Source organism: Amborella trichopoda, chromosome 10 (assembly GCF_054954075.1).
Source record: "Amborella trichopoda isolate Santa Cruz 75 chromosome 10, AtrichopodaSantaCruz75HAP2 v2.0, whole genome shotgun sequence".
Taxonomy (NCBI): Eukaryota; Viridiplantae; Streptophyta; class Magnoliopsida; order Amborellales; family Amborellaceae; genus Amborella; species Amborella trichopoda.
Window position 1 is genome coordinate 38,162,118 of NC_142345.1, and position 13,859 is coordinate 38,175,976.

At 38.0% G+C, this 13,859-nt stretch overlaps 1 protein-coding gene across 2 annotated transcripts; it reads right to left on the bottom strand.

Moving 5' to 3' along the window:
• Positions 1 to 2,477: 2,477 nt before the first annotated feature.
• Positions 2,478 to 6,669, bottom strand: LOC18427530 (uncharacterized). 2 transcript variants are annotated; one of them, XM_011622586.3, is made up of 7 exons: positions 6,418 to 6,669; positions 6,252 to 6,332; positions 5,829 to 6,011; positions 5,187 to 5,357; positions 4,554 to 4,766; positions 4,259 to 4,338; positions 2,478 to 3,548 (listed from the first exon to the last, which is right to left on the bottom strand). In XM_011622586.3, exons 1-7 carry the CDS (start codon positions 6,500 to 6,502, stop codon positions 2,796 to 2,798), a joined length of 1,566 nt encoding a protein of 521 aa, XP_011620888.1. In that variant the 5' UTR covers positions 6,503 to 6,669; the 3' UTR covers positions 2,478 to 2,795. The 2 variants fall into 2 exon arrangements, with proteins under 2 accessions (XP_011620888.1, XP_006836639.2); XM_006836576.4 differs by having other exon boundaries at positions 4,259 to 4,347.
• Positions 6,670 to 13,859: the final 7,190 nt, after the last annotated feature.

Here is a 13,859-nt window from a genome sequence, read left to right on the forward strand (position 1 = left end):
ATAATTTTGGACCATAATTTTTATGATTTTTTTGGAACTGCCATCTTTTTGCGTCCATCCTCGAGATGGAAGTTTGATGTCTCTAGGGATGTTAATGTAGAATTGCGTCCCCTGACCAGCAATGCATTTTTCCAAAATATATAACATAAAATTTCAATATTAAAGCATAAGATTTTCCACAATGGCGTGTGGGGAGAGAGAGGGGGAGAGAAGGGCCTTTCAAAGGAGAGGAAGGGGGCCGGGGAGGGGGGGGGGGAGGGGGGCGGCTTTTACATATAATTGGAGTTTTGTATTGTCTGGATCGTTTAAAAATCCGTAACGGCAAGGTGAGCGGGGCCATTTGGGAACCGGTCCGGGTCGATGAATTGTCAATTTAGATTGGCGTTTTAGAAATTGGCCTATTAAAAAATGAGAAAAACTAAAATTGATAGTAAAAAAAAAAAGTGGGGCTAGAATGGCTGGTTCTTTGACAGAACCAGTCAATTCCTGGAAGGAATTGCCCAATTCCCGATATATTGAGGGAGCATGACAAGTCCCCTTGAAAACTGGTCCAGATTGAGTAATTCTTATTTGAATGGGCATTTTTAAGATGGTGTGGTTTGCATAAGGTTGCAACATTAAACAATCAAGGTGTACCGCTAAATTTCAACTTAAGAATGTAATTTTGGTTTTAAGAATTTTTAGGACGGCCTAATAATCCATTTTTATTTATAATCATAATTTTTTTAGACTCAAATCAGAGTAGATCTATAAACACATGAAAATCCTAAAAATGGACAGTCCAGATAATGTGTTGCAAGATGCATTATTTTTGGGACTTCAAATATTTTTTTGTTTTTTTTTTCTTTTTTATATTCATATATCTCAATGTCGAGAAAATCAATTAGAGAGTTTTCCGAACTTCAAAAAATGTTTTTACGATATAGTTTGTAGGTACACCTTAATTCTACATTCTAAAGTTACAACCTTATATAAAGTTTTTTTCCTTTCAAGACGCTGATGGCATGGTCTTATCTTATCAATGGAAAAGTTCGCAAACTGGTGTACCAGTGAGGGATGAGGAACGGCTAGTCATTGTCTTATTTTACTGATTGAAAAGTTGGTTGCCTTCCCAAATGCAACTATCCAGATGTTCTTCTTTACCTACCATCCTTCCGATGGATTTTAGATCTAAAGGCAGTGTTTAAGTTAGTTTGGATGATGTAGCTCAAAAAATAGTGTAAATCTCATGATTGGTAAAGAACACTAAATGTATTTTGGTTAAGATTAGACCATGTAACTCAAAAAATAATGCAGATTTGATGATTGCTGAAAAACTAAATTGAATGGTGTAGAAATAAAATTCAAAATAATTTATATTAAGGTCCGCAGCCAATTTTTCATATTCTTTTTTTTATTGGTCGAAATTGTGACCTACGAAATTTTAGATCCAAGATAGAAGGAGACTGCATCTAAATGAGTATGTTAGCTCTCTCACACATTTTTTGGATGAGGCTGCGTTGGTTCAGGCACCAAAACCCCAAAGAGGACAAGTTTTATAGAGGAGCAATTAAGTTAACCCCTTGTTTCTTGCTTGACAAGAGTCTTTATTTTTCTTTTATTTTTTTAACTTTCTTGAGCTTTGAAAACAAAGTGTTAACTAAATAAATGGTTAATTTAGATTATGAAATTAAAAGGAGAGTAGTAAACAAGTATTTCAGCAGGCATAAGCATGCCAGTGCTCACAAACCCACAAAACATTCCTGCTTTCAAGTAAAAGATGAAGGACTTACTTCCAATTCAGGCAAGAGAATATTAAATTATAAGAGAAAGAGAGGGGATCAAATTACAAGAAAATATTAAATTATAAGAGAAAGTGAGGGGATCAAATTACAGAGAGAGAGGGAAGAGATGTGGAAAAAAATATTAAAATTAGACCCTTGAGAGAGAGATGTGCCCCTGACCATTGAAAGACTTGGAAGTTTAGAAGTTAGAACCAAGGAGATAAACTGTGCTTTGAGAGGAGTGCATGTGCTTATAATAAGAGAGAGAGAGAGAAAGAGAGAGAGAGAGAGTCTATGCTTTGCCAGTGCCTTTGGATGCGTGCTTTGGGGGGCGGAGAGTGTGTTTGCGTTGAGAGAAGTGTTTGCATGTGTGTGTGCGAGAGAGAAAGAGAGAGTGTGTGAGTGTGTTTGTATGTGAAAGAGTCTGTGTGTTTGTATGTGTGTGAGAGAGAGAGAGACAGAGAGAGAGGACAGAGAGACTGGTTTGAGAGTCTGTTGGGGTGCGTACTTTGGATAAGAAAGAGAGACAGAAAGGGGCCTCTGATCAGTGAGAGATTTAGAGCAGAGGAGAGACGATGTGCTTTGAGAGAAGATTGTAAGTTTGGATGTATGTGTGAGAGAGAGAGATGGGGCAGCATGTGGAATTCCTGAAAAGAAGAAAAAAGAAACAGAAAGACATGCTCTTCAGATGCAGCAGCAAAGCATAAACCAGCCTTTTGCAACGGCAACCTGCCTCTGAAGACTTTTAATATTTATACACAACTTTCCTCTCTCCTCCTGCTACACCTACCCTTTCTTTAATCCACAAAACCCATAGAAAAGCTTCCCCTCCACCAACATAAAACATAACACAAACCCATAAAAACCCATCTCCCTCCATCAAAAGAAAAATAAAAAGAAAGATTTAGAGGTAGGTATAATTTTACATTACATGAACAAGATCCAGACTTCCAACTAACAGTCCAGATCCTACTCCCCGCCATAAGAGCAATCCCGACCATCCATTAATTCTATAATTTTCCCTCTTTTCTCTCAGAAATTGCGAGAAAACCCCACTGAATTAATCCTTGGCCTTATGTTATGGTAGTCATACATGGGATCACCATAATCCACAGGCTTAATCTCCACAGCTTCTCGCCTTCCTCCTTGTTCTTGCACAGCTCCAAAAACAATTTCATTGTTTGAATCAGTGCTCTGTTCGTAGTAAGTCTCCGCAACCGAAGAATAATGGCGAAGAGGCTGAATTCTCTCCCTCTCTAGCTGCTGCTCTCCCTCTCCTCCATGATAATAGACCCGACCATGCTGACCTCTTTCTCTCTCCATCTGTTGCTCTCCCTCACCTCCATGATAGTAAACTCTCCCATGGCCAAGCCTGAAACTATGGGACTTTTCAGGGTCTCTAAGCATGAAAGGATAAGTCTTTCGAGGAGTTGGGGTTCGAGTTTCAAGAGGTGGGGGCTCATCTTCATCTCTGATTATAAAGCTATCTTGTAATGGCCAATTTGATCGCCTTGAACTTGGTGGATTGTTGGTTTGGTAATGGTGGTGGTTCTGGCTATGGTTCTTGTTGGTCTGGTTTTTCCTTCTAAAAATGGAAAAGAAAGCTCCGATGATTTCGGACAGGGAAGCAATAATGTCGATAAAGAATTTGCCAAAAGAGACCCACCCGGCATCTGGTTTTTCAAGTTCCGGGTCATCAGATGGTATCAGTGGTGGTCGACCTGATTTGTACGGTGGGTAGGTTGGAGTGGAGGTGTTTAGCTTCATGGGGTAGTCTGAATCATCCTGTAGAGGAAGACACTCATTTACCATAAATTACCAAAAAAGCAAAACAAAATCCATTTATTGTTGTTCTTATGGCTACTTCACTGTTTCTTTCCCTAGAACTGCTATTTCACTCCCACGCAGAACCATAACATATATGTATAGAATTGTATGTCTCTCTAGCTGTCCAGTTGCTTTTCTCTCAACAAAGCAAAATGCAACTTCTCTCTTTACCTGATCAGAAGGTACCAACTCGAAATGCACTTTCCTCATTATGGACTCTCTCTAGAGGTGCAAGTTTCTTGACATGGGAATTTGGTTCCTTTTCTAGAAATGCATGTTTCTCTTAATGGAGATTAAGATTGGTTCTCTCTAGAGCTCTATGTTTCCGATTAAGATGGGAGTGAATTCACAGTAAACTACCATGGAAGAGCAACAGCATCAATAACAACAAAATAGAACAGGTGATCGTTGTACTAAGTTATCCGTGCTGGGATTTCCTAGAGAGGAAAGAACAGAAACAACATATGGTCTTGTCTCTGATGGACAAGAATCAGAGAGACGACTTGTAGTAGATGTCATGCAAACAATTGACGAGGAATGCACTCTAATGGGGCATCAACAACTTGGCTAGGTAAGGCTGAGCCTATCTGTTCTAAGTATACCAGTATAGCATACGTAAGCGAGGTTTCAGACCTTGAAGTATTTTCATGAGAACAAAAAGAACTAACCTTACTAGGAGAAACCAGACCTCCAATTCTTCTCTGAAGCAGGGCAAGCAGGTAACCCAACACCACTGACCCAACAATCACTGCAATCCCTGCATATCATGTGATTCACTAACAAGTAATAACAATGACTATAGCTGTGGTGAGAAAGAGATAAATAAGTAAGAACATAGAGTCTGGGTCTTAACCTGAGAGAGAGAGAGAGAGGTCAAGACTTTGTTTTTATGTGTGTGTGTGCGCACGTGTGTGTATGAGAGAGAGAGAGCAGTTCGTGAAAAGCAAGTCTCTGTTCTTTTACCTGAAGGAAAACTAGAGCCATATTGGTAAGCACAATGGTCGTAATGGAGCTGAATCTCTCGAATGGCCTGGTTTCCTCTGTCAATCACTAGCAAAGAGCAGCTGCTCCCAACATAAACCACATCAAAGTCATCTGAAAACCGAGCTTCCTCACTTGGCCCATCCACATGTCCCCCTCCTCTGCTCCACTTCCCACCCGCAATGGTGGTAACTCCTGTGAACCGAGAGAGAGAGAGAGTATAAAAAGCTCAGCACGGATTTTAGAGAGCGCAACATGTTATACTCGGCTGTTCTCTATTCAATGAGAGAAGGAAAAAAGTGCAATTTGGGTTATTCTATAGAGATCAGAGTGTTCAAATTGGGTTTGTGAAGAGAATCATGATGTTTGTTATGGGTTTGAAAAGACATCAAAACTTCAATGTGGGTTTGCGAGGAGAATCAAATTGTTCAATTTGAGTTTGTAAAAGGAGAGGTTAATATGCGGAACTTGGGTTTTTTAAGAGAGCGAAGTTTCAATTTATGTTTTAGAAGAGAGGCCAAAAGCCTCAAATTGGGTTTCTGAATTCTCATCCTCGAGGTTTTGACGAAGTTTTAGGGTTTTGGGGGTTTAGGGTTAAATCTCAACGCACATTACCTGTTTCACTTATCTTTCTAATGGCCATGTTCATACAGTCAGCAACATAGACATTGCCTTTATCATCGACTGCAAAACCCTTAGGGTGGTTCATACGCGCCTCTCTTAGCTTGCCATCAACATGCCCAGAATACCCATCTGCTGATCCAGCTACCAGCCTTGCCCTGCTATCTGTTTCTCTCTCATACATTCAAACCCAAAATCCCTGTTTCAGCTGACATGTGGGATTTGAAGAGAGAGAGATATCCATTGGAGCTAGAAAACATGGAACTTATTTCCGATCTAAAAGAAACATAGAGGCTTAAAATCCATTGAACTGGAAAGGTGGAATTTGGGAGCTAGAGAAACAAATCCAAAACCGCATTGGATATAAAGAGATAAAATTTGGATTTAGTGAGAGAAAGACCCATTGGGGTAAAAAGATGGAATTTTGTAGAGAGAGATTGGAGCTAAAAAGATCTGGTTTCACAGATAGAGAGATTAAAACTCCTTTGGGCTAAAAATATGGGACATTGGTTAGAGAGCGATCAAAAACCCCATTAGAGCTAAATAGATCGACATTGGGTTCAGAGAGAGAGAGGGAGAGAACCCCATTGGAGCTAAAAAGAGGGACATTGGGTTCAGAGAGAGAGAGAGACTTACATCGAGACAAGGGAAGTGAAACCCTGTAGAGATTGCTATTCACTGAATCAAGTACAAGTAGATCCCCAGAAGGTGAGACCTGCACAGAGTAAGGCTCAATCCCAAGCTTGCTGCCATCGAACACAGTCTCAACTGCGTATCCACTCTCAAACTGCATCATTGGTCGCCCAGAAAGCACAGCAACTACACCATTTTCAAAACCAATGAAAGATTAAACACAGGAACCAATTCCTAAACCCTTAACAGATCAAAAATTGCAAAAAAAAAAAAAAAGATCCATTAAAAATGAGAGAAAAAAGATGGGTTCTTTTATTTATTTTCATTTCTACATGAAAAGCAAAATAAATGGGTTATTTTGCCTTTAGATCCTATTTCACAGAGAAGAGAAAAGATGGGATATTTTTATCCTTCTATACATTGTACCTGTTTTAGTAGTTACAGGCAGAGACCAGAGCCACTTCCACAGAGAAGAAAACGTGCTTGATATGAAATCTTTCACAAAACCTGCAACAGAGAATAGAGAGAAAGAGAGATTTAGAGATAGAGCGAAAGCGAGTGAGCTATTTGGCAGGGAAGGGTGCTTAAATACCTGGAGGAGCAGCTGAAGATGAAGGTGCCATAGCAACAAACACAACGGCAAAGGCAAAAAGCAGAGGCATTATTCGGTTTCCCATACTAATAGGAAGCTTGTTTGAACTGTGAAACCTCAAAAACCAGGAAAACAGACTATGCTAATGCTAATACTATCATCATATGATGATGATCTGAACCAGAGGGAGAAAACCCACCACCATATTAGGCAAGGGGACGCACATTGTATACTCAAGCTTACGAAATAAGCAGAAGAGAGAGACAGGAGGGTCTACTGATTTAGAGAGAAGAGTGAAGTGAGGGAGAGAGAGAGAGGGGCGGTGCTTTAGAGAGAGAGTGTGAAGTGGGTGTTTTTCTTTCCTTTTTTAGGGAATGTGTGGAGAGAGAGAGAGAGGAGTCTGACACAGGCAATGAGAGAGAAAGGAGAGGAGGGAATCTTATCTTAGGGCTAGGCTAGTGAATTCAGGGCGGTTCATTATAGAGAGATAGATTTGCTTAAAAGAGGTCATGGATTTGATTACAGATGGGGAAAAGAAGCCTTGGGATATGGAGGAGGTGCAAAAAAATGGTTAAACTACAGGACAAATTTTAGAGACAAGAAAAGACTTGAGAGATTTTTAATCATGCAGAATTTGGGTCCATTTTTGTAACTTCTATCTGTGAATAAACCATGAGAAAAGATTATCACTGCCTGAAACCCAAAAAAAAAAAAAAGTAGTCCTTCTCTCTCTCTCTAAAAAAAACTGTCTCTTCTCTCTCTCCTTTGATGAGGCATCACAGTGTCCTATGCATGTGAACTGTTTTATGAGTTGGCTGCTTTCTTGGGTGTTAGTAGGATGGTGGGAATTGGGATTTGGTTTTGTTAGAGAGAGAAAGTTGGTCTTATGCTTTCTTGGGTGTTAGTAGGATGGTGGGAATGGGGATTTGGTTTTGTTAGAGAGAGAAAGTTGGTCTTATTAATGATGGTTGTCTCTTTCATTCTTTTTTAGATACCCAGAGCCTCTCCCCTAACTCAGTATTGCAACCATGCCCCTGCCCACAAAACTTTCAGTGCCTGTTAATGGCTTGTCTCTTCTTATTTCCTTTTGATAAGATACTGTTCCATTGAAGGGACTACAATAATTTCATACTTTACCCTGAGTTATACTATTCCAATGAGGGGAGAACAACCATTATATCATTTTTATTCATGTTATCTCAAGCTCTCTCTCATGCTGTATGTTTTTATTTCCAAAACAGTTCCTACTCCCTCAGGAGTCTAATTTCTAGTTACTCCCTCAGGTAAATATATAAATTTGTGAGATGTAATTTCTACTACCCATAGAATAATCTCAAAAAAAAAGAAAGAAATCAATTCTCTATATGCTAGAAAAAAAAACTATTGGCTCAAGACTGAATAGAGACAATCTAATTTTTGTAGAGTTAGATCTAAATACAACAAAACTCAAAATTCAATTTTTGTAACTTAGATTTGAGTAAATGAACAGTTTGCTATCACTCTTTTTTATTTGTATTCCATGGTGGCAAGGATCTAAGGCCAACATTGTCAAAAGAGTGGGTCCCATGCAGCTCTAAGCTTTGTTGTTGCATTTCAATTTTCAGGCCTCAGCCAAAGCTCTTCTAAGATCTCTTAAAAGAGTTCTAAAGCAAGTTAGAATAAAGTAGCAAAGGGTAATCACAGGGGATATCGTTTTATAATAGAAGTAGAATGGAATCAATACCACACATGAATTCTTTTGACTATTGTGTTTTAGTTGAGTCAAGGGCTCCCGAGAAGGAGAGAGATATTAACATTTAGTCCCAACTTAGGACCTCGAGAGAGCGTCCATTATAAATATTATGCTCCTATGGGAGCATATATTATCCGTTTTCTCTTTCGGGAGAGCGTCCATTATAAATATTATGCTCCTATGGGAGCATATATTATCCGTTTTCTCTGTCGGGCTAAAGTCCTACTCACAAACATTTTTCGAATCTAAAGTTTTGGGAACTATGTAAGAATCGCTACGCTAGATGATTATTTTTAAAAGATAAAATTTGAATTGCAAGTTTTCTAACATTAGATCTTATTATCAAAAAATTGGATGGTCTCAATTTAATCTCTAGACATTATTTTTTTGAAGTGCATAGAGTGTAGATCTGGACATTATTGTTTTGAAGTGCATAGAGTGTAGATCTGGAATTAGAATTTGCCCAAGGGAATAGATAGACGGTTTGCTTCTGCCGAAGTAGGAAACCCTTTGGCATCTCTTAGTGGTGGCAAATTGGCAATGGGCCAGGGCACCAGGCCCTAAATAACCAGGGCCAAGGGCTAAATCTGACCCAAGGTCCTTGCCCAGGCTTGAAATGTAGACTTGTGGCTTGGCCACAATTGGTTTTAAATCTAGCCCCCGTGGCCGAGCTGAGCTGGCCTGGCCTGGCCAAGGTCCATAAGTGTGACCATTTTCGTTTTTTATAAAACATGAGCTTAATGCTTGGCCCGTCTAGCTCGAACCATTAACAAAGCCATGCCGGACCCCCTAGCTAAGAGACTGACTGGCCCACCTAGTGAAGGCCCTTTGGCCCAGTCCATGGCTCAATGGCCCAATCCATGCCTCAGCCTTTGAGCCATGGCTGGGCCAAGACGGGCTCGAGCCCAGCCTTGGACGCGGAGGCTGAGGCATTCCTGTTGTCATATTTCCTCGGCCTCTCTTATTTTGGACACTCCCTTTCTCACAGTTATTGGAAGCCTCTCTCTCTTTTCTTGGACATTCCTGTTTTTCATAGGTTAGATTAAGCCTCCACTGGCCAAAATTGCATTAACATATTTACTCGTAATTTTGCCAAGTCAAACAACAAAGCAACCAAATACTTGAGCAAACCTGCCTAATAAAACAATATTTGAGTCATTTCCTTCAATATTGGTTGAACCCCCGTCACTTTCCTGTTGCATTACATGAAGTGGGTATAGCATCAAGGAAAATTAGACACCCCCAAACTGTCGTTCTAGGCATCCCCTTTAAAGTGTGATGCTGAGCATGTGGTGGTCTTGGAAAACGTACCCTCATTTTGACCACTCAAAAAGCAAAACAATTGATTTTTTTTAACTATAATACCGCCATTTTAACCTACATTTTTTTCCGAAAACGTAATATCCAACCTGCGCTGTTCTAGCATAAAAGTGTGTCAGAGCAGCTTTTGATCTTCAAAATATGCTGGTTTGATACAAAATGTATCGAATTGGCTACTAAAAAATGTGTCAAACCGGCTTCTAATATTAGAAATCAGCCAGTCTAACACATCATGTGCCAGACTTGTTTATATTGAAATTGTGCCCGTCCGATACAAAATGTTCTGGTTTGGCTTAAAATGTGCTGGACTAGTTTTTATATTCAAGTTGTGTCGGTTCGGCACATTTTTGTACCAGAGGGCTTCGAGAGAAACGTGAGTCAAAATAAGGGTATTTTAGCGGAGCTTAAAAATTCTTAAAAGAATTTATTTTGAACGATTTATTCTCTCCATAAGACCAATAGTACCAATAGTTTAAACTTTAAAGAATGACAAAACACAAGAAAAGGCTTCCTATAAGAGATAAAAACGAGGATATAAAGCACATGAAAGATCGCTTCTTTTTAGGGAAATTTGTTTGACCTGATTATCACTGTATTAAGCACTTTTTTTATAAAAAGAAAGGGATTGAGTCTTATAAGAGAAGCCCGCAGCTTAAAAAAAAATGCAATTTTTAGGCTTTCTTTTACATATATATTTGAGATTTAAGGTCGGCTTCAAGAGAACATAACTCAAAAAAATATTCTCAAGTTAATGAGGGTTAGAGTGCTCATGTTATAAAGGGAAAATTATAATACCCTTCAAAATTAACTTACTAGACATCTTACCCTCAATAGTATGGGTATCACATCCCAATACTGTTTTTTTTTGTATTTATCCTTCAGTAAAAAAGTCTAGTTTGAAACTAAAGTGCCGTCACGTGTTATTAGGCACTCCTCTCTCTCTCTCTCTCTCTATGCCCAAACTCTCTCTCTCTAAAAAGCCCCATTTCATTTTCTCTTGTGACCGAACTCTTACTCTCTACAAAAAAAGTCGTCGGAAAGCTCTCTTAGATATGATAATTATCCAAAAGCACCCACATAAAAAAATCTCATATTATGTGTGATTGATATTGTTATTGATAAGTTTCCTAAAGAAAGTAGAATTCCAAAAGGATTAGGATTTTAGATATATCTCTTTGTTTTTTAGATCGATGTAATACATAGGAAGTTTCCTATTTGGTGTGGGCTCCGAACCTTATATACATTATATGAAAGTGCAGAGAATTTGTATGCCTTATTTAGGTTACCATATTAAAAAAGTGGCTTCCTCTAAAGAGAGAGGCATGGCGTCGTCAGCATCATCAACATCGACAAGGCTTCTCTTAGAGAGAAGAGAATTTCCTATATAAAGAAACGCCACGGATGTACCTCCTGTAAATTGAGAGGAAGATTTTTTGTAGAGAAGCGGTTCCCATGAAGATTAACAACATAGATGTACCTCATGTAGCACGAATATGCCTCATATAAATAAAGAGCCTGGTTTCTTTTAGAGAAGCGGTTCCTATGAAGAAAGAAACGTCACAGATGAGCCTCCTGTAAATTGAGAGACTGTTTATTGTAGAGAAGCGGTTCTTGTAGAGAAGCAGTTCTTGTGAAGATTAACGCTACGGATGTGCCTGCTGTAACACAGATATGCCTCCTGTAAAATGAGAGCTTTAGATAAGCAGTTTTCATGAAGATTTTTGGTAGTTTTCCCTTTAGAGAGAAAATATCGGTTGCTTTCGAGGCTCTCCTCATCCACAATGGTTTAACTATGGAATGAATATGGTCTCTTCCTGGACATAGCCCCTCTAGGGAGAACCGCGTAAATCTTTGTGCTTTTATGTTTCTAGCTACATAAGTACATTATCTTGGCGGGATTCAAATATTTGGGATTCCTATTTCCTCATCTAAGAGGGCTCTTAAATCCTAACAAGTGGTATCAGAGCACATGGTTCAGTACAAGGCTAGTGTTTGTACATTTTGTTGAAGAAAAGCAAATGACAAAGTATGCGAGTGTTTTATTTGAGGTGCAGAAATATGATGGTAGGCATAATTTTTTAGCAAAAATTATAAAGGAATTTATTTGGCGAAAGATGAACAATTTATTAATCTATCCATTGGATATTGGCATGGTGAACGGGTGATTTTTTATATCAAGGTCGATATTGTTGGATATGATGATTATTAAAATCACCCATATAAAGGAATCTCATATTATGTGGGATTGAGATTGATATTGATAAATTTCCTAAAGGAAATAAAATTCCAAAAGGATTAGGACTCTGGATATATCTTCTTGGTTTTTTAGATATATGTAACACATAGGAAGTTTCATATTTGTTGTGGGCTCTTAATCTTATATATATAATATGAAAGTATAGAGAACTTGTGTACCCTATTTGGGTAACTATATGGAAAAGATAGTTTCCTCTAGAGAGAGAAGCATGGTCTCGTCAGCATCAAAAAGGTCTATCTTAGAGACAAGAGAACTTCCTACGGAAAGAATCGTCACATATGTACCTCCTGTAAATTGAGACGCTGGTTTTTTGTAGAGAAGTGGTTCCCATGAAGATTAATGTCATAAATGTGCCTCTTGTAAACTGAGAGTCTGGTTTCTTGTAGAGAAGCGATTCTCATGAAAATTTTGGGTAGTTTCCCCTTTAAAGAGAGAAGGTATCGATTCTTCTCAAGGTTCTCCAAAATCTCCTCTTGGAGAGTGGTTTAACTATATAATTGAGAGAGAGAAAGTATCAATTGCTCTCAAGATTCTTCAGGATATCCTCCTTGACTGGAATGGAGATGGTTTCTTCCCGAACAATGATTTAAATGTGGAATAGAGATGAGAAATCGACGACGGTGCCGATGGAGAGATTGGGTCTAAAAAGGTTTACTCGTATCGAGAGTCATAGAAAAAACTCTATGTCTCAAAATTTATAATATAACTTTCATTGGTATATAGCTTGTGTTCTCGCCTATTTTACGAGGGTTAACTATATAAATCTTTATGTTTTTGTAGATTGTGTGTTTCATGCTTTATTTTTTCTATTGTAGCTCGTGCTCCCGTCTATTTTGTTTCAAATTATATAAGTACATGAACTTGGTGGAATCCAAATATTTGGGATTATTGTTTTGGCATCTAAGAGGGTTCTTAGAAAACAAAAACTCAGATCCCGACGCTACCTCACCTGTAAAATATCATTCCTATTTTGGTACTAGTAAAACTCGTCGAAAAACTCAGATCCCAGTTACTCACCCACTCAGTAATCATCGTTAATATCAAATTCCAGCCGTCCTATCAACCCAAAAATCGTTGGTAAGACTTTCGGCCATATTCGAACACCAAATTCACTACAAGATCAGCAAAGGCCCTCATTAAAAAACTTATCATCTTGGCCATTGATTGCCGGAAATCTGACTTACAGATCCAACGAATGTGTCCTGACCGCTGTAATTTCAGTGAAGTTGGTGCCATTGTGGGAGGACCTGCTTCTGCTAGATTTGGAGGGGAAATCGGCAAGTGGAATGAGAGAGAAAGGGTTAGGGTTTTCTAATGGAAGGAAATGAAAAGTGCAGAGCATGACATAACACAGGAGACCCATATGGGTTAGGAGACCCATATGGGTTAGAGAGAGAAAGAGGCGACGTGTTTTAAAGAGAGAAGGATTAGAGAGAGAGAGAGGGGACATGTTTTAGAAAAAGAGAAGAAAGAGGGTGGCAAAGAGAGGAGATAGAATAAAAAAACTGATATAGAGAAAGAAAAAAAAAAAGGGATTTTGGTTTCAATTTTATTGATAAGGACATTTTCGTTTCAATTTTATTCGCTTTTTGACAGATAAATAAATATAAGAAAAAATAATATTAGGATTTAAGGTGTGATATTAAAAATATTAAGAATATTTTTAATTTAAAAATGATAATAATAATAATATGAAATTCACGTTTTAGTTTTATCTTTATAAATAGAATTGACTAAATAAATTTAAAATATAAGATATTGATCAAAATAAATTTAAAGATAAACCTATATCCCAAAATTCAAAGAAATATCTTATTTAAATAATAAGTAAAAACCAAAATATTGCAAATAACTTTTGGCTAAATATGGCTTTGTAAACTCACAGAGTGCTTGTGCATCCTTCCACCGGTCAACATAGATACTTTTTCATTTCATTGTAAAATGGGTGTAGTTTACATAAGGTTTTAATATTTAAAAATCAAATTAAGGCACACCAGCAAACTTTGTCATAAGATGCATTTTTATTATCAAAAAGTTTTAGTATGGTGTAAGAACATATTTTCATCTCTAATTATAAAAAAATTAAACTTTAAAATAGTTCGAATCAAGCAGATGCATGAAAATATTGAAAAT